The following is a 24,724-nucleotide window of genomic DNA, read 5'->3' on the forward strand; positions in this document are numbered from 1 at the left end:
CTCAGACGAGGAAAACAAAGACGTTCATGGATCTGTTTGTCTGCATCAGAATGGAGCGGAGCAGGGAGACTTTGGCCCGCCCATTTCAGTTGGTGTGTCACAACTGAGTGCTTTTTTCAAACGGCGGATTTGGTTTTTATCCATCACTTGGTTCCTTGTGAACTCTTTCCTTTGTTGCTTGACGCCTCTATAACAGAGCCATGTGTGCACGCCTTTAATCATTACGCTCCAGCTATAGATCATTCAATATTATTAAGCAGATTTTTTTTCAGGGTTTGACTTAACTAAATTAAAAAATGTTTTTTTCAAATAATTTCCAATAAACTCTTCCAATCTTTAATGTCTGACTGTCTGTGAAGCTCTTTGTTTTGCTCCTTTTAAACTAATTCTTGGGCTAATCTGTGCCATAAATCACCTGAGGATGGCTTGACTGTGCTAAAGCTCTTGTTTAGCTCGGGCCTCCTTGTTTGGAATCAGCCTCACCTCCTCAGCTGGTGCTCTGAGGACTCCGGCCATCTCTGTCTCAGTGAAGCTGAGGCTTCATCTGGCCTCCTCTCCTTTGATGTTTTCTAACAGGATGCTCCGGCTGGAGTCACCCGCCGAAGCCAAGGGCAGGCCGATCGGTGCAGACGGGAAGGTCCCAATGTGGTTCCCCTCTGTCTCCCCCTCTGGTCATCGGTGGGAACCATCTCCAGAGTTCCAAACGCACTGCATCTCCCAGCAACCCTCAGCTGCAGACCTGACTTTCAATTGCAGATCACTCACAGTACACTTAAGCACCTCACTGAGCCTCAGTCAGTGCAAAGTATTGTTTGTGCCACTCTGCCTGCAGTACCGAAGGTTTTATCTGGACCAGAATTTCGTATTTCCTGACCCTGTTTTGTCCCTGAACCTCGCTGTGATCCTGAACACTCCTGTTTCTTCTCTGATGCTCCTCTGCTCGTCATTGACCCCTGCCTGCCTGACCCTGATTTAGTTTTGTGGACTTTTAGCTGAGCTAATAAAACCTGCTGTAGTTGGAACCAGCCATCTGCCTGTTTTGTGACACAGACATCTGATCATTATTATATAGTATATTAACTTTGGCACACTAAGGAACACTTTTTTAAAATGAAATATGAGTTATTTTCACATTTCATTTTCCTACCCAGAATAAGACGACTAGATATCTGAGGCTCCGCCTTTCGCTCCGTGTGGGTACCGCCCATTTCGTGACATCAACCGAGAACGGTAAGTGTGTCTGCATTTTTCCCCGAAAACAAACAACATCCACACTTTTGCAAAGGTGAATGTGCACATGGTTCATATAAAGACAAGGGTTTTTGCTGATCACTGCCCGTAAGTGTGTGTGTTAGTCTGAATGTGGAGCTGGCAGCGCAGACTCTTCCTGGAAGAGGCTGTTCCCCACTTATCTATGTCACAATGTGAGAACCTTCTCATTTTTGTAGATTGAGTGTAGCTGGTGCTCAGAGGTTTTTAGGTTTTCAGAGATGCATGAATGGATGAAAAATACTGCTTTGGGGTTTTTTATATTGAGGAATTAACATTATAAGACACTTAAAGCTCGAAAGTTGATTTTGCATGACATAAGCCCTTTAAGGTTTTTGGATTTGGGGGGCTAAGCCTCCAAATGGTTCCCAAGTGCAGCTGTGTCTGCAGCTCACCGCTCCCCCAGGGAGTCAAATGTGGAGAACAAATCTGCCTCTCTAAACCGTGTTTACCTGGCAGACATGTGGCCGCTGTGTCTGTTTGATTCTCCTCCAAACACAGAGTTCATTATTATTCCTCTTTTTGGTTCTCCTCCTCTCTGCGGTCCATGAAAAGTTCATCGGCATTCACACTAAAGTGAACCGCACCAGAATTCCTCTGAAAGCGATCAGGATCCAAGTTCTCTTGTTTGGTTCAAACCCAGATTTGAGGTATATTTCACACCTGCTAAACCAGGAGGACCGTCGACCAGCTTTAGATCAGACCAGAATTAAACCAGGATAAGACCAGGACAAACCTGGATTAGACCAGTTTTTCTCAGCTTTGATGCTCGGTTGAACTCTTCTCACGTTTTCTGAAGAGGTTGCTGCTGCTGATCCTCAGCTGAACAGGTGTGTCTGATGAGAGGATACAGTGTGTGCATCTGTTTCTGCATCTGTTTCTGCAGCTGCTTAGCAGCTGTGAGCAGCTGTGAGCGGTGTGGAAAGGCGCCCATGTCCCTTTTATTCTCACAGGTTGCTTTGTGATGGAGCTTTTGTTTTATCGGAAACCATAGAAACAACATTCCAAGCCTGTGGCGGCAGACATACGTCTCTGTTTCTTGAGCGCCCTTTCACCATCAAATCCCAACAGTGGCAGGTGATCCTCACTGCTCTGTGTCTTTAGAGACATCAGCTTCAGGCCACGCCCACTGACAAAGTTCAGTGATTGACCGATCAACTCTTTACCACAGGTCAGGGAAAATATGCAGGAAAATATGCTTTCCCTCTTCTCCAAAAATTCAACCTCAACATCCAATCAGTGATGTCTCATAATATCTAGCTTTTTTGATTTCTTATTTTCTTATTTGATATCTTTTCATTTTATTTTGAGTTTTCTGAAATGTATTTGTTTGTTTTGGTTTCAGGAATTTAGTTTTGATTTTTAAACTGGAATGATGCTTTTTTTTTAATTCTTCGGCCGTTTTGATCTTTAGTTGAGTTTTTTATCTTTAATGTGTTTTGCACTGAATGATTCGTTGATGTGATTTAAACTTCGCGGCCGCTGTCCATGTCTTGATACCTTGAATCCTCTGCAGGGAAGTTCCTTTGCTACAGTCAAAGCCTTGCTGTTCTCTGTTGATGAGATGTCTGTTGCCGGAGCTTCAGCATCCTCCTCTGCTGGGATATGGGGGCAGAGGAGGATGGGGGCACAGAGCTGCAGACTTCTGCATGTCTGCAGCTCTGTGCTTTCAACAGAACACTGGAGTTAGCAGCTCTACATGTCTGTCTTTAAACTGTTTGTGGTTGGGTTTCTTCCTAGATGTCAGGCGTTTGAGGCTCTGTGCGTGTTGTTTCAGCCTGTCTCGGCTTTCCTGGTCTCATGTTATACGTGGGATGCAGAGCCAGCTGACCGGGTTTGAGCACACGGCAGACTTCTCCAGCCGCTGGGCCGATGCTTCTCGCTGCCCTGCAGCCGCTGCTGCTCCCAACCCCGTCATTCTGGCTCAGGCTTATGTTACACGTAACCCAGAGCAGTTGTTGCATCACAGAGCTGCACTTTCACACACCTGCCCTCGGTAATGGGGAGTCAGGATCAAGTCGACCGGATCATTCCATAAATGAGTGAGTTCCTGAATAATAAATCAACACATCATCTGTGTGAGAAGCCCTTTAATGTCGATATGACAGCACAGTGAAAACAGGAGTGGGGGCGAGTCGGCCCGCCCCACGCTGACGTTCACGTCCCTTTGTGGCTGTGGAACAGGATCTTCTTGAAGGCCCTTCTAAAGTCCCGGTTGAAGATGGTGTAGATGATGGGGTTCAGGCAGCTGTTGCAGTAGCCGATCCAGAAGAAGAGGTTAAAGAGCGTGTCGGGGATGGTGCAGTTCTCTCTGCAGATGGCGTGGAGGCTGTAGGTGAAGAAGAAGGGGAACCAGCAGAGCACAAAAACCCCCATCACCACGGCCAAGACAAAGGTGAAACGCTTCTCCCTCATTTGGGCCACTTTGTTCTTGGACAGGGACGCCTGCCTGCTCCGGACTGGCACAGGGGAGGGGAGCAAGAAGTGCTGGGAGCACTGATCTGAGGAGGTCCAGGAGCTGGAGGTACAGGAAGAGGGAGGAGGGGGCTTTAACCTATTCAGTGTCTCCTCTGAGTCTCTCCCCTGCTGGGTTTTCACCCTCCGGGGGAGGCGCAGGGACCGTTTGGTGTCATGCCGCTTCTCCTCCAGGTCGATATCGTCCAGCTCTCCCCTCTGGTCTCTTCCGGAGGAGCTGCGGTGGCAGCCGGGCAGCGGGCTGTCCAGCTCGTACTGGCCGTGTCTTTGGTCGGCCAGAGCCTCGCCTACAAAGCAGGTCTCAGACTGCGATGGCTGCCTCTCCATCATGTTCTTCGCCACAAAGACGGTGGAGGCTCGCTGCTTGGCAACTCGATAGATCTTACAGTAAACGAGGATCATGATGACTCCAGGAGCGAAGAAGGACACCATGCAGGAGGCCAGGATGTACCACGTCTGATTGTTGATGAGACACTCCTGCTTACGCGTCTCATTCCCATTCCTCTCCTCCACCCTGTTCTCCGCCTGAGACATGAGGAGGGGTGGGGACGAGATGATGATGGAGATGAGCCACACGACGCTGATCATCACTTTGATCCGCTTAGGCGTCCGTTTGCGGTTGTAGCTCACAGCTTTAGTAACAGACCAGTACCTGTCCAGACTGATGGCGCAAAGGTGGACAATGGAAGAAGTGCAAAACAGGACGTCCAGAGCCAGGTAGAAGGAGCACCAGGTGGAGCCAAAGTACCAGTAGCCCATAACCTGAAAGGAGACAAGAGGAAAGCACATTTAGTTCTTCAAACAGCTTCAGAGAGTCAGGGGGCTTAGTGGCACATTTCAGACTTTAGATCAGGGGGCTGCAACCTGAACACTTAAAGAGCCAATCAGGTGGATTTCTCTACCCCCAAAACCCAGAAGGAGCCACTTCACCCTTTAGAAAAACAGGACACTGATAAGCCACTTTTAATAAAACACTTTAAAACATGCGACACACATAATTTGATTATGATTTGATTTATTTATTTGAAGCATTACTTGTAGTAAATGCAACAAAAAATACACAGATTTATCAAATTCATTACAGAAATGATGAAATGCATGAATAAAAAAACAAAACGCACTTCAATGACATTAGCCTAATTAAATATGGTGATTATTAACTAAAGTCATGTATTACTCAAAAAAATGAAAAAGAGGTGTAGCATTTATGTAAAGTATTTATGTTGAAAATATTATATTAATTCACTTTCAGTAAAAAACCAAGAGGGTTACGTTACATTTAAATAACAATTTGTGTAATATTTAAAAACGTTTAATAAAATTTAGTTAACACAGTCTACTAAAAAAAAGACATTTGTACCAACAAGCTTTCCGTTCATCTGACGCATGCGCTTTACGCAGAATTTTACAATTGCATTGTTAACTTTAGGGGATTTTATTAAATGGAACAAAAAGGTGTTTCATGGTGTTCAACATGATTTACAAATTCAACATATACTTAAAAAATCAACTGCACAGTGGCGCAGTGGTTAGCGCTCTTGCCTCACAGCATGAAGGTTCGAGTCTCGGCTGGGGGACCTGAAACAGAACATCAATAGGGGACTTCTCTGTGTGGAGTTTGCATGTTTTCCCTGTGAATGTGTGGGTTTTCTCTGGAGTCTCTGGCTTCCTCCCACTGTCCAAAAACATGCTTCATAGGTTAATTGGTTACTCTAAATTGTCCTCACCCCTCCCTTCTCTGCTCTGCTTCCCAGATTGGACCCAGCTGTTGACACTCACCTCATCACCTGCCAGCTACTTAAGAGGAAACTCCACAGCATTCTTTGCCAGTTCGTTGCCCCTCTATGGTGTATTACCTGGTTTCAAGTCAAGTTTCTTTTTCTCACTTATCATGCTTGTCACTAACTGCTACTTCTCCTCCTCGTCTTCAGGACATATTGCCACGAGTGTCAACCTGGGTCCCATGTCCACACGAGAAGACACTGTTTCATCAAAGATCCAAAGCCTCCAGCCACGCCACACCACAACCCTAAGCCACGCCACGCCTCGACTCCAAGCCAAACCAAGATCTAACTCAAGTCTCGGCTCCTCTCCACGCCTCGACTCAATATCCACGGCACGCCACAACTCACAGCCGATTCACCAGGATCATCACGCCAGCAAATACTCATCAACTTACTTACCCACAGGTCCTGTTCCAGGGAAATAAATCTGTTAATTCTCCAGCTCATTCTCCTGTGTTCCTTCCGGATTCAAGCGTCTGGGTCTCCTCAGCCTAGCTGATCATGACAGGACAAACTGGCCAAACTCCAGACCCAGCTGACCCGGAAGGACTCCTCTCCCAGCAGGAAGTCATCCAGGGTCGCCACGTCTATGCTCTTGCTCAGATGGCCTCAGCACAAGACCTTTTTCGCCGTATTGACGGGATATCGCAAGCCCTGATGGATTTAACCAGATATTTCACCGCTAATCCCACAACCACAGCTTCACTTCCGCCCTCAGGCAGCATGACCAACACCACTTCCGCTACGTCACCAGAAAAAAGCCAGAACCTTTTTTCAGCTATAGAAGCCTGTGGAGGCTTTCTCCTTCAATGCTAACTAATATTCCAACAAGCTCCCAGGTACTATCAAACCGATCAAAGTAAAATCACACTGATAATTCACTTAGAAACAAAGCCATGTAGTGGGCCCAAGCATATCTGACTTCAAATCCCATATCTCACCTGCCATTTGATCAGTTCATGGAGGAATTTAGATTCGTTTTTGACCAACCACGCAAGGAATAAGAAGCCACACGTCAATTGCTAAGACTCAAACAACGTAATCGATCTGTAAGTGATCATGTAATCGATTTTGGGGGTGGAAGCAGGCTGGCCAAGCATTAAGGGGCATTTTTTACCAGTCCCTTAATGAGGCCATTAAATATCACCCTTGTTCTCAACCTGAAACTCACACCTTCAAAGATCTTGTTTCCGCAGTTCTCCGCTCCGATGTCCGTCTCAGAGAACGTCAAACCCAAAGGGACCGCCAAACTCGTAAGCAACCACCTAAAACCACTCTTCGTTCCTCAACAATGGAGCCTCCTCTACCGTTACAGGACTCCTCGCGTAAAGCTATGAAGGAACCCATGCAGATCGGACATTCTAAATAAACCCAAGAACGTCAAAAACGTAAGGAGGAAGGGTCCTGGTTTCACTGCAGTAACCCTGACCTTTTTGTATCACAGTGCCACCTGCGTTTAAAGGGCAGAACCCCCCCCACTAAGACAGGCTGCGGGCGGGTGACTCTGTGCCTTCCACAGAAAATAACTTTTTATTTATTCATGTCAACATTTGCATCCAATCTAAGGTTTTAGAATTTCATTGATCATCATCTTGTCACTCAACTTGCACTCCCCACAGAACCTCTGAACCTCTGGAGCCACAGTACTGTAGTACTCATTCAAGATAGTTTGTTAAATTTTAGTCATCCACTCTATTTAAACAAAATTGTTTTGTGGGACCGGTTGACGATACTTTTTTATTTAAATCTAATGTTTCTTTTCTTTAAGTGCTTGTAAAGAAGCGGGAAAAAGCAAGTTCACGTAATCACACCCCTACTGAGTTCATTCATTTGATAGTTTTACATAGTTTTTTAATCTGGTTACAAAATCTAATGTATATTGATGACTGATTATCTTCAGAACATTCATTCATAATTTCAGTAAACAGTATGTGAATCACACACCATGTAGCAGAAATGTGACACTCACTGATTATAATCAGAATACTACTTCATTAAATCCAGATATCACTGCTACACATCAAGTTATCAGGTAACAAATTGAGTTCTTATTGATTAACTTTACAACTTTTTATACATTAACAATTGACACTTTAGGTAACAGATATGTAGTAATCATTGATTATCATTAAATCACATGATCACTTTAAACCAGCAATTATTGCAGATCACGTTAAGAAAATCAATAGCTTATTTATTGTAATTTAAACATTTCAGTAATGATTATTACTCATTACAATGTAAAACTCATTGATCTATTTTAAAAGAACTTTGATTATTTCACCACAAGCAAGTTCACACATGTATTTGGAATTATTCAATCACCTGTTGATTCTTAACTCCTCTTTTCTTTATATCCGGAAATCACAGTTTCTTTCTACATTTTCTTGAATATTTGAACAGTGTTTGAGCTCATTACTAAACCTGTTCCAAAGTTTAGTGCAAAAGTTACTTTTCTTTGTGGTTCTTATCAGTTTGATCTTTAAGTTCCTACATCCCCTGAGTTTGTTCCTCCTTCATTTTCTAAGAACTGTTTTTGGGTATTGAATGGTAACGATTTCCCACTGGCTCTGTATAAAAGTTGCGCAGTGTAAAAATCCACAAGGTCATACAGTTTTAAAAGTCTAGATTGATAAAATAGATTGTTTGTATGATCAAGATATCCGACTTCATGTACAATTCTGACGGCTCGTTTTTGAAGTAAAAAGAGAGGATGCAGTGAGCTCTTAGAAATTCTTAGAACTCTTAGAAATTTCTATACAGTAGGTCAAACATGGTAGTATTAAGTAGCACTACAAAAAATATGTTGTATTCCAATATATTTTTTTAGATTTATTTATGATTTAAATACTTTTTGGGACTTTAGTTTTTATGTGTCTGATGTGAGGTTTCCAACTTAGTTACTGCTTTCAGGTTTTGTGTGTTCATGCTGCTAATCATTCACAGCTGTTTTTATCTACAAAATGATCTTGAGTGTGTTTCCATTTCTGGTCATCTCATCTCCCTCCTCACCCTTTCGTCTCTCCGTCTGATCCTGGTCTTGTCAGGTTTATTAAAATGTTCACGTTTCCACCAACGAGCCAGGTCTCCTGCATTTACATGAACTATAATGAACATAAACAATAGTGGGTGCTTGAACGCCAGTTGGTGAAGCACAGAATGTAAACAGGAACTGGACGGAGTGACCCCTCCTTCCTCACGTTCCAAACAGGAAGTATGTGCTGGCTCCAAGACGCCAAAACCCCATAGACTTCCACAGAGAAATAGTCATTCTATTGGTCAGTATAACCATTTCTGCTCTGATAAATTATTGAAAGAGGTTTGTGATAATCGTCTTTTGTTAATGATTTTTTTCTTATATCGCAAGTTATTCAAGCTCTAGACTGACCAATCAGATGCTTTAGCAAAAGCATGTGGTGTGCTCTGACCCCTACCTCGGACATTTGGTTGACAGATTCTCCTGAGCCGCCTTCAGTGGAAGGGGTGTGGACTTTCAACAAGTTTACTCACGATTGGCGACGTTAGTTGCCATAGAATTGTGACTCAGACCGACTCGGACCAATCACTGTCCACTGGCTCCAAATGGCTGCGTCCATACTGCAGACATTGTTGACTGAGTTGGCTTCATTTAGCTTGAACTGGAGGTGAGGCATCACACCCGGCCCAGTACATCTCTAAATGGGGTCCATGCTACAGAGTTCTACAGTCACAGGGTGCTGCTCAAAACGCCAGACCTGTCGACAGACCGAACCCTCACAGACTGTAAGGAAATGGTTTCATATCAAGGATGGAAAAACATAGCCCAGTGTCTCACATAGACCAGTTTCTACTCACTTGAGCTGCTGTGAAATCATTTCACTGGATGGTCTTCCCACTGAGTTTAAGGCGTTAACACATATTTAACCCTTGTGCTATCCTAGATGACCCCACCCTTACATTGACGTGTTCTCCCTACCATGACAAAGGTGGATAAAGGTGGAAAGATTTCATGGAATCCATGGACACCAGTGAAGATCACAAATCATTGAAGAAAAAAGGTTCAGAGCACTGTCTAGTGGGTCTAGATGACCCCACTCCCAATGGTAAAGTGCCTAGGATAGCACAAGGGTTACAAGCTGTGATTCCAGCAGATTAAGTCTGACGTTAGCAAAGTAGTTCACAGATTTAAAAATAACAGATGCAAAGTAGCACATGCAGCAGCGTACACACATTCATAAAGGCTCACAGCTCTGATGTCAGCCCGGAGCAGCACATTCACACACCTCTTTCAGAAGTCACTCACACAACCAGCCTTAGCCTTTCAATATTTGATGATGAAGCTGCTCAGGCAGCAGGTTCTCCCTTTGGCTGACGTTATCAGCAACAGGCCATGCACCCCAGCTGAGTCTTACTGACGTCCTGAAGGATCTCCTCCTTTAGACTCAACGCTGTCATGTCAGCAATCCCAACACCAACAGACTTGCTGAGGTGACAAAAGAGAATTCAGCATCAAACTGAATCAGATGAATAATAAATGCCATCTTTTTTTCCACATGCTGCAGTGCCCCCACAGTTTTTCCATGTTTTTCTCTATCTCTCCTGGGGAGCAGAAGCTTGTTTCATGTCACAGCAAATGTTTCATTATTTATTAGGATGTTTTTTCATGTGTCTAAAAAGAAGCAACAGGATAGAAAGATTCACACAAATGCAGTTCAGTCCATGAAGGACTTTGTGCATATAAGCTGGGCGTGTCAGAATCCAGGCCTCGAGGGCCGGTGTCCTACATGTTTTCAAACCACTGAAGCTCCTTATTGGCTAAACACACCTGATCCAGGTAATCAGCAGCCGATGAGGCAGGATTTCTGGAAAACCAGCAGGAGGCCGGACCTCCAGGCCTGGAGTTTGACAACTCTGATGTAAAGCAATGGGTTGAAGATGGAGCAGGTCCAACTTTTCTTTTTCCTTTCAGCTTTTCCCTTCAGGGGTCGCCACAGCCAATCAGCTTCCTCCATCTAATCCTGTCTTCTGCATCCTCTACTCTAACACCAGCTACCTTCATGTCTGCCTTCACTGCATCCATGAACCTCCTCTTTGGTCTTCCTCTAGACCTCTTGCCTTCCAGCTCTAGACTCAACATCCTTCCGTTATCTATTATCAATAGTTGTTGATCAACATTATTGTGATGAATATGAACTCATACTTCATTATCAGAATCAGTATTGAAAAACCACTTATCAAAAGAATCTGTACTGTCAACTAGGAAAAAAATCTAACGAAATACAGAAAAATCTGTTTTGATGGCGATCAGGTTAGTTTTTTCATATCAAATCATTTTTTTCCATCAATCCATTTTCCAAACCTGCTGAATCCCTCTCAAGCTACGTTCACATTGGCCTTGACAGAACTATTTTCAATGAAAGGTTTATGTAAAGGCTCGTAAACGTGCGTTTGAAATATCCATGTTCATAACTCTTGCGTTTATGCATAGCTACACCAGTTTCTATGACCCTTTCTGGGCTCTACGCACAAAACGCACAGCCATTCAACAGGAGTTGAATGTTGAACCAGGTTAAACTTTGGCCAATCAGGGACTCAGATTTGGTAGTGACGTATGGATGACGTCTTTTTTTAAAACACAAAAGTGTCAACCGTTTAAAAATTGATCTGAAAGGAGATAAGAGATGTCATATAATTCCCGGATGGAATTATATGACTTCAAGTCTTTCGTGTATCAGAATTGAGGTGTGAAAGGAAAAGGCTGGAGCAAGACTCGCACCGCTTTTGACATTTTTGACTCTTCCGACTGTCGGTTGTAGACATGCGCTAGAAAAAGAAGAAGTCCCTCCCTGCTTGTCCACTGTGAACACAAACATGTGGTGTACGTGCATCACATGCCTGCTGTGCCTGTAGCTTTGGGGTCAGGGGGTTGCTGGAGCCTAACCCAACTCGGTTGCCATGGGTCAATTTAAGTTGTGTTTGAGGAAACTGGAGTTCCTGGAGAAAACACACTCATTGACAGGGAGAACATGTAAACTCCATACAGAAAAGCACCAGGATTTGAATCAGGACCTTCTCGATGGGAAGTGAGAGCGCTGACCACTACACCATCGGGCAGCCCACTACTTGCTTTTGATTTAACCCTTGTGCTATCTTAGATGACCCCACCCTTACATTGACGTGTCCTCCCTACCATTACAAAGGTGGATAAAGGTGGAAAGATTTCATGTAATTCATGGACACCAGTGAAGATCACAAATCAGGTTCAGAGCACTGTCTAGTGGGTCTAGATGACCCAACTCCCAATGTTAAAGTGCCTAGGATGGCACAAGGGTTAAGAAATTCACCAGGAACAAAGCTGAGCAAAGTGCAGCCCATTGGTATGGATGAATTAAAAAATGAAGGACAGAGAATTCTAAAGTAAGTTGGAATAAAATCTAGAGAGAAGAAAGTGGGACAGAACGGGCAGATGATAGAAAACATGATGGAGTTTAGATTTGCTTTTAGGTTTTGGAACCACATGAAGAAATGGCCTGGAAAAGTCTACAGCTCCAGAAGCTCAAACAGAGGGGATGAAGAAATGTTCAAACAAAAACACACTGAAGGTCCTTAGAGGGCCGTTTGGAACCAGTTAAAATCAAGATGGCCATGTTCAGGGTACACGCCAGTCACACTTCAACTCTGTGACACTTTTTAAACCCAGACTGGAACATGTCCAGCACGTGGGTCGACCTCCAATCAGAGTTCAGATCCCACTCTGCCTGTCAATCTGCAGAAGAGTCCACAGGCAAGACCCTGAACCCCTTCCTCATGGCTCCCAGTGGGCTGGATGGCGCCTGGCACTGCAGCTCTGCACAAGGCTTGAAGGACGCAAAAAAGAGCTGCAGACGTTCATGTCATTTAACACTTTTTCACTATTCCATCCAAGAAACGTTTGAGCTAAGCTAAATCATCCATCCATCCATCCATCCATCCATCCATCCATCCATCCATCCATCCATCCAGTGTCTTATGGGTTTGAAATGAATCACATTCACATTCTTACAAATGTCTTTTACAGGTTCTGGAGAATGTTAAAGCAGAAATGTCAAATAAATGACCATTAAACTTAGGATAAACCATCGCTTTACATGTTTCTTAATGTTCATTTCTGGACACTTACTTTTGCTGCACCATATTTTCTTTTTCTATTTTTGAAGAACCAGTGTTACGCCTTTTGTTTGGATTTTTTTTAACTTGGTTTAAGTGCATGCAATGTTTCATAACATTTGTTCAGTAATAAATCCATTAAAAATGTTTTTAAGGAAGAAAAAACAAACAGAATGAACAAAATTAATCTAGTCTGAAAAGTGTAAAAGAAAAACTGAAGCACAGTTTTGTGTGTTTGGGGGTGGGGGGTAAAAAGGTAAAAGTATCTTTCTGTGTTCGGAGGCTCCATATTCAGGGAACCATCCGTGGACGTTTAACCGACATTTCGGAGCGGAATGCTTCAAGTCGAGCAGCAAAGAACGTCTGTTAGGAACGGATACTGAAAGCTGGCGGAGAGGAAGTTCATGCTGTAATTCTTTGAAGGCTCAGACGCCCCAGGACTTCCTGGGAAAGCGTTTGGGATGTTCTTTATTTATTCCTGCATTTCTGTGAGGAATGATGAGAATGGACGATGCGATTGAATTCAGTGTGACACAACAATTTTGCACTCAAACTCCTGCAGAGACACGCCAGCGAACGGCAGCATCTACTGCTGCAGGTTCCACCTGGTCTGAGGGGGAGGAGGCAATGCAGAAGCACACAATGATAGAAATCCATAGTGTTTTGCTGTTTGTACAAATTGTTTTGAGAAATGCACACACGTATTTGCAAACTTCAATTCTGATCTGAGAATTGTACTAAAGCGACTGAGAAAAACTGTAACAAGTTACCGGTAGTTCATCCACTATAGTCCCAACTGCTCTAATGGGGGATACAGGCTGTCTGCAGGCAAAAAATGGTCAAACCCGTCCGAGGCACGCAGGTGGCACCTACCACACGCATGAGAATAGTACGTTCCATTTTTATGACATCCCTTTAGATGGCTGAATGAGCCTCAAGGGAACTGCAAGATACAGTTCTTAACCCTTGTGGGGTCCAGATGACCCCACCCTTACATTGACGTGTTCTCCCTACCATGACAAAGGTGGATAAAGGTGGAAAGATTTCATGTAATCCATGGACACCAGTGAAGATCACAAATCATTGAAGAAAAAAGGTTCAGCGCACTGTCTAGTGGGTCTAGATTACCCCACTCCCAATGTTAAAAGTGCCTAGGATAGCACAAGGGTTAAGATGCAGCCACTCCTCTCTACGAACCTCCACAGGCCCGGACAACCCAAAAACCCACAGCATCAATTACGGTTCAACCCCTCGTGTGGGTCATCCCCCCCAGAAAAGGTGCAGAGGGGGGGGGACAGACAGCCTTCCTCTGATGCAAACATGAGCTGGTCCTCAGCAGAGACACATGGAAAACCCCAGAACCTCCTGCTGGACCGACATGTTAACGTCACGGATGACAACCTGGACCAGCTGAAGTTCTGAGTCCAGCAGGAAGAGAATGGAGGTCCAGGTTTATGGCTCTCTCGGCCAAAAAAGTCCCTGACCCCTGCCTTACATCAATGGCTGCTCTGTGGAGAAAGACACCACATATTGTGTCCCCCCCCCCCCCCCCCCCCACACACACACACACTTAGTTTTTTCTGGCCATATTTCTGTCTGAGAGGGTTTGCTGTGAAACTATTCCAACTTTGTGAACTCTGCAATGGTGTTGACATGAACCAGCAGCATAAGTTGCTGTTGCTTCTCTGATCTTTGTTTAGAGAACTGCAGGGAGAACATGCAAGCTCTGCCTGCATGAGTATCTCACACTTTTCAGAGGGTGAATGCTGCTGTTTTTGTTATTTCATATGTCAGAATTATGCCTTACATTTCAGTCAAAAGCAGCACAGAGAATTTCCAGGTGGAAACGTGTTCTGCTGCAGCACCAATCAAAAAGGCTTTCTGCCAAAACGGATTTGACTTGGTGGTTTCTGTGTTGCGCAGTCATTGCCCAGTGCAGCTCTGGTGGTGTGGGTGCTGTGTTCCAGAGCGGGATCCACAACTGTACGTATTCTCCACCACAGAAAACACCCACACAGCATTTCTTTATCAACCTGAGCTCTTCCTAACCCACCCCACTCTCTTTTAGGTGAATGAGTCTGTGGAGGTCTTGGTGGAGAATGTGAACGACAACCCACCCAACTTCGCTCAGAACCACTATGTTCTGGATGTGAATGAGGTGAGTGGCGCTGCTGCAACATTTCTGCAGGAAAGTGTGGTTTCACTCTGACATCTGCATCCTGCAGCTCCTCCCCATCAACTCCAGCATCGGGCTCCTGCAGGCCACAGACGTGGATTCAGAGCCGCTCTACTACCGCCTGGAGTCTGCCACGGTGAGAAATCTGCATTCATGCCGCAACTCTTTATAGAGGAATAAAAACTAAAGTGACTTTTTTTGGTGCCATTTTTAGACAATAAAATGAAGGGTCACAAAAACATGGCAGTCGCAACTTTTATGTCTAATAGACGGAATATTTTATTAATTTTGTGGATCACAGTATTTGACCATAAATCTGTTGATTTTAAGGTTTTTCTATAAATAGATTTAATGAAAGTTCCACTGTGAGCATCTTCTGATCGTCTGAGTGGAGCAGTATAGCAACAAGTTGCAGTATAGCATCATTGCAGCATGGCAACATAGCAACATAGCATCATAGCAACATAGCAGCATAGCAACATGGCAGCATAGAATTATAGCAACATAGCAGCACAGCAACATAGCATCATAGCAACGTAGCAGCATAGCAACATGGCAGCATAGAATTATAGCAACATAGCATCATAGCAACGTAGCAGCATAGCAACATAGAATTATAGCAACATCGCAACATAGCAGCATAGCAATATAGAAGCATAGCAATATAGAAGCATAGCAACATGGCAGCATAGAATTATAGCAACACAGCAGCATAGCAAAATAACAGCAAAGCAACACAGCACCATAGCAGCATATCAACATACAGTAGCAGCATAGCAGATCAAATAAATTCCAAAAGTAGATCTTCTAAGAAAAAGCAAATGTAATTCAATCAATAAAGTTGATTTTCCATTCAGCCTAAAGTTAAACACTAAAGTCCAAAGAATACTAATGGCTTTTTTTCAGAGGCTGCCATGATTCAAACCTTAAATCAAACCAGGTTCCAGAGTTGAGCCTTTTTTGTGACCCTTGACGGTTGTATCTATTGTGTTGGAGGAGACCTTGTCTGCTTTTCATGAAAGGTTATTTTGCATAGACATTTCTCTGAAAAAAATCTAACATTTTATTACATTTTAACTTCTATTTGTTTCATCGGTGTTCCTCTCTTTCTCCGTTAAATCAGGACAAATACTTCCGTCTGGAAAGCGTGACCTCTCCCAGGATCCTGGTGAAGAGCATCCTGGACTATGATGCTGTGCAGAAGGTGTCCTTGGTGCTGCACGTGCAGGTCGGCAGGTGTTGCTCAGGATCAGGCTCCGCTCGGCTCTGATGGTCTTTGCTGAGCCTCTCTTCTTCTTCCAGGACACGTTCAACGGCTCGGCCTCCAACGAGCCCTTCTTCACCTCCGTGGCCTCCATCACAGTGCAGGTGAAGGACATGGACAACCGCCCCCCCTGGTTTCAGCCCTGTCAGAGGATCAGCTTTGGGGCTGCCAAACTGTGTGTGAGCAGCGGCTACAGAGGGAGGGTCAACCTGACCGAGAAGGAGGTGAAGCTGAGATGTTTAAGGACTTTTCACAAGAAAATAAGCGTCGTTTGTGTCTGCTTTCACAACAAAAATTAGACCCTTCAGACGTGTCAGTCTGAGTGTCACGTGGAGAGAGCCATGACTAAAAAGCTGGTTCTGATGCACAGGAAGGCCCGCTGGTTCTGGAACCCGGTCCAGTGTTTGCCAGAGACGGAGACCGGAACCGGAGTGAGCTGATCAGCTACAGAATCCTGCGAGGTACATCTGGTTCTTGCCATCTTTTTCCGACTCAAACATTCGATGGTCCTGAATTTAAAGACCCGCCGATCCAGAAAACACCCATGAGCAGATTTTACCGTCTCCTCCTCAGTGGATCACGGGTCGTTTTCTGAAGATCCAAGTCTGGAGTGTGGTAGTTTAAAACAGAGTGTGCACTTCCACAATGTCTCAACAAGGAAACCCGCCATATTTAGTATGATTGTCCTCGGATGACAAAACATGGTTTCCAGGTCTGTCTTCGGTAAATCCAGAAGATCAGCAGCGCTCTTAAAATGGTCCCCAAAACTTGTCCCACATCTGTTGGAGCTTATCAGCTTCTGCAGCTCTCCCCTCCCTAAAAACCTTCTCAGGTGGTCTGCAGGTCAGCGCACAGACTTCATGAAGTCCGCTTTGGTTTTTTTCTGCTCACCGTGTGTCCTATGATCTCCAGGAAACGAAGGGAACATTTTCCAGATTGACGAGGAGACGGGGAACATCTCCATGACCAAAGCGGCGGATGTGTTAGGCCCCATATCCCTCACAATCCTGGTAACGGCAGCTCTGAATGTAAAAGTTCCAGCAAAGATCCTGGTTCTGAGCCCAGTATGCCACCACCTTTCAGGCGTCCCAGGTGACCAACAGAGACCAGTTTGCTGTGACACAGGTGACCATCGAGGTGATGAAGAAGAGCAGGAACCCACCTCGCTTTGAGAAGGAGCGTTACGAAGGATTCATCTACAGTAACTCTGTTCCCGAGAGCATGGTTCTCCGAGACCGGAGCACCAACCGGCCCTTCCGGGTCCGGGCTCAGGATGAGGACTTTGCCGCCGTGAGTTCTTTCAGATCCTTGTTCAGAATGCAGGAACGGCAGCGACATTGTTTCATGGTCGCCAAAACTTCCACCAAATCTGCAGCTCACCTCTAACAATCCTTCTTCAAATACACTGACATGAATCTGCAGGTTCTGGAACTGAATCAGAATCTGGTTCCAGCAGCAGGTTTAAGTAGACCAATGAGAGTGAAGCCTAACAGAAAGCCCCGCCCCCCGTGTTAGAAACACCGCTCACACTGACTGGTCTTCACAGATCCATGAAACTGCAGGAAGGACAGAGACGAACGTTTGAGGCCGGAAGATGATTCAAACTCAGTTCACTGAACCCAACCAGAACCGTCGCCTGCAATCTTATTCTCTCACATTTTTGCCTTTAAACATGAAATTCGTCCACTGGTTCATCATGTGTGCTGTAAAACACATGCGATCAACACTGTTGTGATGCTAGAGCTGCTTACAGCTCGTTCTGTTTTTCTGTCAAAGAACTTTAACCCTTGTGTTATCTTAGATGACCCCACCCCACCCTTACACTGACGTGTTCTCCCTACCATGACAAAGGTGGTTAAAGGTGGAAAGATTTCATGTAATCCATGGACACATGGAATCATTGAAGAAAAAAGGTTCAGCGCACTGTTTAGTGGGTCTAGATGACCCAACTCCCAATGTTTAAGTGCCTAGGATAGCACAAGGGTTAAAAATGAAAAAAGTCCAGAGATGATTTCCAGGTAAAGGAGCATTAAGCACGACAAACAAGCCCAGACCAAGTTAGCATTAAGCTAACCGATGACCAAAGAAACGTATCCAAATTTGCTAACAAGTAACGATCGTCGTAACAATTACTAAAGACTATTCTGACAATATGGGGAAACGACAGGACCAAACAAAGGTAGTGGTGACCGAAGACTTCCCTGCCGACATCACCTGATGATGTTCGGTAACGTCAAGAACAGTAATACCAAAGACATGTGAAGTTTTTAACCTGAAACGCGCACAAACATTTTAAAGCAAATACAAAGCAATTCAGGACAGCCGTGTCCAAAGTCCGGCCAATAAGCCTAATGCAGCCGGCATTTGAATTTCCGGGCTCCCTGCATTATATAAATAAAATTCGGCCAACGGCATTTTCTAAAAACTGTGTAGGATATTTGGATTGTGGTTGGTGATGGTTGTAAACCTGTGGCAACACAGTCGTGTGATCTTTCAGTGACTTCTTTAGTTCAGTTCTAACATGTCAACTGTAAATAAAAAGAGTTGACAGTGACGGCCACCACTTCCAGGACAAGTGGAAATCGGCACATTTTTCAGTGAAATATGAAACTGCTGTGTCTCACTAATATGTCAACAGACTCTAACTATTTTCAAGAGGCAGACAAGACATGCTAACTACGACACGCTAACTCGAAATGAACAAAAAGGGACAAATTGGCAGTATTTTAAGTAAAAACGTAGTTAGATGTATCTGCTTTCTATGTTAAAATCTGGCCCTCTTTGCAAAACGTTTGAACGACCCTGGCCTGTTCCAGGAAGCATGGACACACTTGAGATGTTGTAACAGTTAGACATAAACAGATGTCCAGTAAACTTGTTCAGTAGAGATTGACAGAGATAATAGAGCAGAGACACAGACAGTGGTCCTAATAACATATTTTTGGCACAAATAGAATCCTCCTAGCAGGGAAGTGTTTGGGCCCCTGGTAGGAAAAGGGGGTCCCAGAGGAGAGACCAATAGTGTCATGTTTTTGTCTGCCGGCTTTTGTCAGTTTCTTGTTAGTTATTCTGTTTACATAAAATGCACCAGTTCTGAGCCTTCTGGTCCGTTTTTAGCTGCTCTTATTTCCGTAAAGTTCCAGTAAATTCTCTTTATTTTTCAATGTTCTTTTGACTGTTTTTCTGTTTGCTTTAGTCTCATCTTTCAAAGTCTTTTTCTTCACATTCAGAGACAGTAATTATGTCCACATTTACACTAAAAGTATTTTAAATGTTTAGCACATGTTGGATTTCTCTGCTAGAACGTTGATCAGAGGGCCCACCAGGGGACTTTTGCCTGGGGCCCCCAGAAAATCTAGCATCGGCTCTTTGCCGCACTCCATTAACGTTCGACTCCCAGCATTAAGAGCGAAGCTTGTTTTGGTTCCTGTCTCATCTCCTGTGTTTGGACATCAGGGGCTGAATCCAGATGTGAGGTACGAGGTTCAGTACAGCAGCTACGTCAACGTGACCTCTGACGGCTTTGTGGTCCTGAAGAGAGTGGTGAAGACCGAGTCCTTCGCCCTCCAGGTCACTCACACACACCTTCTGTCTGTCAGTCACATGATGAGCCATGCTATTGCCCCCCACCCCCTGTTGTAAGCTGTGAACTCTGTGCTGTGTGCAGCTGCGTGCCGTGGACGCGGTGACCGGCGAGTTTGGAACGGCGGCGCTCTCCGTTCAGGTCATTCCCGGTGAGCCCATCAGTGCTCCTTTGCCACCTCCCCTCATTTTTTCACTCCTCCCTGCAGTGAAGAGTTGACTTCTTTCTCTTCATACCTGTCACCAACAGCTGCTTTCAATTTTATTATAATAATAAAAAGAAGCAATTTAATTTATCTTAAAAAAAACTAAGTTCTGCTTTTTCTTTCTAATGCTTTTTTGTCCACATATGAGATAGAAGCAAAGTTTTGCTCATCATCATTTTCTTGACTCTTAGCCTTGCAAAAGTGTTCAACCCCTCGGACATTTTAGCCTTTTCTTGCCTTAATTAATCACTTATGATCAATAAAATGTGTCTTTTTCGCACAAAATTTAATGTCAAAGTGAAAACATATTTCTACAAAGTATCGTCAGCAAAACAAAACGTATAAAGAAATATAATTGTTGACGTAGTTATTAATCCCTCTGACTGCGATGAGTCTGTGTGAATCAGCCTCTATCTGTCTTCTACATCAGCATGTTGCTATTCTGCCTTTGAGAACAGGCAGTAACAGCCCTTTTCAAGTCCAGCCCCCAATTCTCCATGGGATTTAGGTCCGGGCTTTGACTCGGCCACTCAGGAACATTTACCTGGTTCTTGTTAAACCACTCCTGTCCTGTGTTGCGTTTTCAGAAGCTGTAGATCAGGGGTTCCCAAATCCAGGCCTCGAGGGACAGCCTCCTGCTAGTTTTCTAGAAATCCTGCCTCATCTGCTGCTGATTATCGGGATCAGGTGTGTTTAGCCAATAAGGAGCTTGAGTGGCAGGATGGTTGGAAAACATGTAGGACATCGGCCCTCGAGGCCTGGATTTGTGCAACCCCTGCTTTAGAATATTGTCTGGATGGAAAAAGAAATCTTCTCTCACACTGTGGTTCTCTAGCCATTCTGCCCTCTATCTTTCAAGTGGAACCTGATGCTGAGAAACATTTCCACAGCATGATGCTGCCACCACCATGCTTCACAGTGGGGTGGGTGTGTCTTCTCTGACGGCCTAAAAGTTTAACTTTGGTCTGATCAGACCAGAGAACCTTCTTCATCATGGAGTCTCCCACACGTCTTTTGGTGAACTTTACTTGAGCTCGAACATGAATTTTCCTCACCTGTGCCTTTCTCGTTACCATTCTACCATCTCACGGCTACATCTTGTAACTCGTCCAAAGTGGTCGTAGGAGTCTTGGTAGCTTCTCTCATAAGTCTCCTACTTTCGTGGACACTCAGTCTAACGAGGACGGCCTAATCTAGCCAGTACCATATTCCTTTCATTTCTTGAAGACATTTTCTTCACTGAAATCCAGGGAATGTTTGATGCCTTAGAAATTCTTTTGCATCCATCCTCTGCACTGTACAACCCTTTCTGTGAGTAGCTTGGAGTGTTCCTCTGTTTTCATGGTGTAATGATGGCCTGAAACACCAGTGTTAGCCAGACTCTGGACCCTTTTTCATACCTCAATCCCACCCACACCACTCAGGTAAACAGTCCAAGCGCTCCAGCTTCCTCCTACTGGGTGTTTGTGGGAGGGATTTTGTGAGCTGTGACAGACTGGCGATCTGTCCAGGGTGAACCTGCCTTCTCGCCACGGCAGCTAGGACAGGCTCCGGCAACCCCGTGACCCCGGCATGGCTAAGGAAATGGATAGATGTTTTCACTTTGACATTAAATATTAATTTCCATCCATTTTTGAGTGAAAAAAAGAAGAATTTTTTATTACCATTAGTGATTCATGAAGGCCAGAAAACGGTAGAACAGTGAAGGGAGTGAATAGATTTTACACAAAAAACACACTCGCATGCAGACGCACAAACATAAATAGTAGTAGGACTTCAGACAGAGGAACCTGAAAGCCGCCTGAAACGACGCTCATCTGTTTAGCTTTTGTACCTGAAAACCTCAGCATGAAGCCATCAGGTCACTTTCAGTGACTCACCTGTTCCCCCCCGCAGCTGTAGCCATCCCCTCCCCCGCAAACACTGGCTATCGCCCAGGCGACATGGCGCTGCTGGGCCTCGTCATGGCGGCTCTGCTCGTCCTTTCCCTCATCGTGATTGGCTTCCTGGTTTCCCGCTTGTGGAAGGGAAAGTCCAGTTTGGGAAACTTGTGTCAGGTCAGTGTTGGTCGAATGTTCACACTGGGAATGGAAAACTCTCATCTTCACTCTCTGAATGTGCATGAATGTAAGTTCTTGATTACATTTAATAACTTATAACTCGGTATTGTTTTCCAGCTGTAGTTCGCCTCGTATGGCCCCGCCCATTTCTACATATTTACAGCTTTTGTCACTGTTTCCATTTCTTTTAATTGTCTTAGTTTTCAAAATAAAAGCAGATCTGATACTTTTAAGGGCTTGCCTTACTTATGAATACTTATTAAAGTATTTATGACTCAGCTTGTAGTTGTAACTTTGATTACAACATTAGTTACAATTACAAGCTACACATCTAAAAAAAAAAAGAATTGAAAAAAAAGCATGATCAACCATCTGACGAGCATCCCTGTGTTCTGGTTCACGGGTTATTTTTGGTCTTTTAGTCGTGAACAGGATTGTTAAAGTTGAACATCTTCATCGGTGTCTGTAGCTGGTCTGGATCCACGGCTGCACTGATTCTTCTAACTGCTGCTGCTCGTTTCTGCAGCAGCTTTAGTAACGAATGTAGAAACTCCTCAACATGAGGCGATTCCAACATCCCAGCTGTTGATGGAGACGATGTGACTCTGTTTAAAGTTAAATCTGGTCCTGATGCTGGAGGAGAATGAGGGGCTCAAGGTGTCCCCCCCACCTCCTCCTCCAGAGAACCTCAGGTAGAAAGTCAAAGGTCTGATTCCCCTTTCCTGACTGCAGTGCCTGCAGGGCGAGGAGCCCCGGGCCGGACGCCGAGACTCCCTGCAGTACACCAATGACGGCTTCCAGAACGAGTCCGACCGCGGGGGGGTCCGCCGCTGGAACGCCACTCCCAGGCGCAGCACCTTTCCCCAGCCCCGGGGCCGGGTCCTACCCCTGGAGAGGCGGGGCCACTGCGCCTCCTGCGGCATCTACAGCAACCACGTCCCCAAGGGGAGCCCCGTGATGAGGCCCAGCAGGAGGGGCCGAGGAGACGGGGACGAGCTCGGCGTGAGGTCCATCCTGTCCCAGCAGCCGCGCCGGGAGGGGGGGAAGAGCGTGTGGTTCAAGCAGAGCGACGACTCCTCCGACATCGAGGTGGAGATCATCCCGGACGCTGTGGGCCGGGTGGAGGAGGAGACTGAGGAGGAGCTGGAGGTGGAGATGGAGGACGTGGTCAGAGACCCTGCCGCACCCATGAGGCCCCCCGAGGACGTGCCCGACAGTGAGCGCGTGCAGACCAGTGAGGAGCAGAACCCCACAGAACCTGCAGAACCGGGCTCAGACAGGGGGGAGGTGGGGCAGCAGGAGGAGCGCTGATGGCGGGGGTCAGAGGTCAGACTGAACAAACAGCCTAGGAGCACCTGTGAGGGCGAGGGGGATGGACAGCCTTTTTTTTACTTTCACATCCCACCCCCCTGACGCTGCAGCACCTATGGAGACCAAAGTTCTGCGGTTCTCACAGGTTCTTCACGTTCCATTCAGACAGACTAAACGTGTGCCCCGCCCCCCAGCGCAGCAGACACAAACCACGCTGAAGCGGAGCGGCTCTTCAGAAAACATCAACATGGTCACAGGTCTGAGTAACCCCCTCCTGTAGGGGGGGGTGTCTCCCATTGTCCCGGCGCTTCCCGGTGGGAATCTATTACTCTGGAGTTCTGAACATTAAGAGCACGCCTGATGTTTCAGCAGAAACTGTCGGGTTTTCCATGCAGGTGGGACACAGACCAGGTACGGCGGCTGCAGGGTTAAAGCCACGGCAACGTTGACCTGAAGGCCGGAGTTTGTTCACGGTGACCCCCGGTGAGGTTGGGAAAACGTTCTCACAGATCCTCATGCGAATATTAACCTTGATCCCCCAAGAACGGCCCTTCAAGTTGTACTACAGTAAAAGTATCATTCTAGTAGAAGTACAAAAGTGAATAATTTCCTTCACAGTTTTTCATCTTTTTGGCGTCAATAAAGTTTTCACCATCATGTTGGATAGTCAGGGATGCGTTGGCTGACATCCGTTTCTTAACCGAACCTACAACTTCCTTTAGTAAATACTGAAAAATATATATATTTCTATTTATCTCAAAATTTTGTCCCATTTTTGCGTCCTACATAAGTGTTAGATCAATGTTCAATATAAAAATCAGCGTTTTCGTCAGACGTTTCAAAAGGGTCTAGCCTGTTGAGGCTTGTTGTAGATGCGCTGATGCGTCCATAGTGGTTCCATAGTTGATGGTCAAGTTAATGGTTCCATTTCTGGACAGAATTCCCTAAAATCGGTTTGTTTTCATTAACGTGCCTCTACTATGGTGCAAAAATGTTACACATCTGGACAGTCACAGTCCATTGTAACCATTGTGTCCATTGTAAAGTGTGCCGCAGTAAAACTACTTTCTATGCACAAAGTTACTGAAGTAAAAGTATCTCAGTTCTTTAAGCTTTACCCAAGAGCTCCACACAGAGCTCCATTAACTCCGAGACATCTTTGTACTAAACCCTTCAAATTCTGATCATGTTGGTGAAAAGTATAACAAGCTGTCCTGTTTAGTTTTGTAAAGTGACTGAAAATGTTGAATAAAGTTTTCTGGTGGTGGGATTTTTGTTGCCGTCACATAACTAGAGGCCAAACAGCTGAGCTTGACGGAAGGCAGAGAAAGGAGCCAAAACAGAGAATCAAGGAAAAAAAAAAGATTCAGATTCAAGATCAACCAAAAATGTTCTTCCCAATGCAAAGCCGTCATGGCTGATTGATCATTGGGTGCTCGAGACTGGGGGGGTTGGGGTGGAAGACATGCCTG

At 45.1% G+C, this 24,724-nt stretch overlaps 2 protein-coding genes across 2 annotated transcripts; one reads left to right on the forward strand and one right to left on the reverse strand.

Annotated features, from left to right (window-relative positions):
• Positions 1-3,342: 3,342 nt before the first annotated feature.
• On the reverse strand, positions 3,343-13,230 carry LOC144991146 (alpha-2Db adrenergic receptor-like). Its single transcript, XM_078944972.1, has one exon. The coding sequence runs from the start codon at positions 4,531-4,533 to the stop codon at positions 3,427-3,429; it is 1,107 nt and encodes a 368-aa protein (XP_078801098.1). The 5' UTR covers positions 4,534-13,230; the 3' UTR covers positions 3,343-3,426.
• A 998-nt stretch (positions 13,231-14,228) lies between these two features.
• Positions 14,229-24,522, forward strand: LOC111946848 (cadherin-related family member 5-like). The gene is made up of 12 exons (XM_023951788.2): positions 14,229-14,636; positions 14,722-14,811; positions 14,879-14,965; positions 15,953-16,057; positions 16,132-16,317; positions 16,464-16,554; positions 17,006-17,103; positions 17,177-17,383; positions 19,550-19,663; positions 19,761-19,827; positions 21,778-21,938; positions 22,674-24,522. Exons 5-12 carry the CDS (start codon positions 16,207-16,209, stop codon positions 23,250-23,252), a joined length of 1,428 nt encoding a protein of 475 aa, XP_023807556.2. The 5' UTR covers positions 14,229-14,636; positions 14,722-14,811; positions 14,879-14,965; positions 15,953-16,057; positions 16,132-16,206; the 3' UTR covers positions 23,253-24,522.
• Positions 24,523-24,724: the final 202 nt, after the last annotated feature.

This window comes from Oryzias latipes, chromosome 3, assembly GCF_053564925.1.
Source record: "Oryzias latipes strain Hd-rR chromosome 3, Olatipes_Hd-rR_3.1".
In the NCBI taxonomy this organism is placed as follows: domain Eukaryota; kingdom Metazoa; phylum Chordata; class Actinopteri; order Beloniformes; family Adrianichthyidae; genus Oryzias; species Oryzias latipes.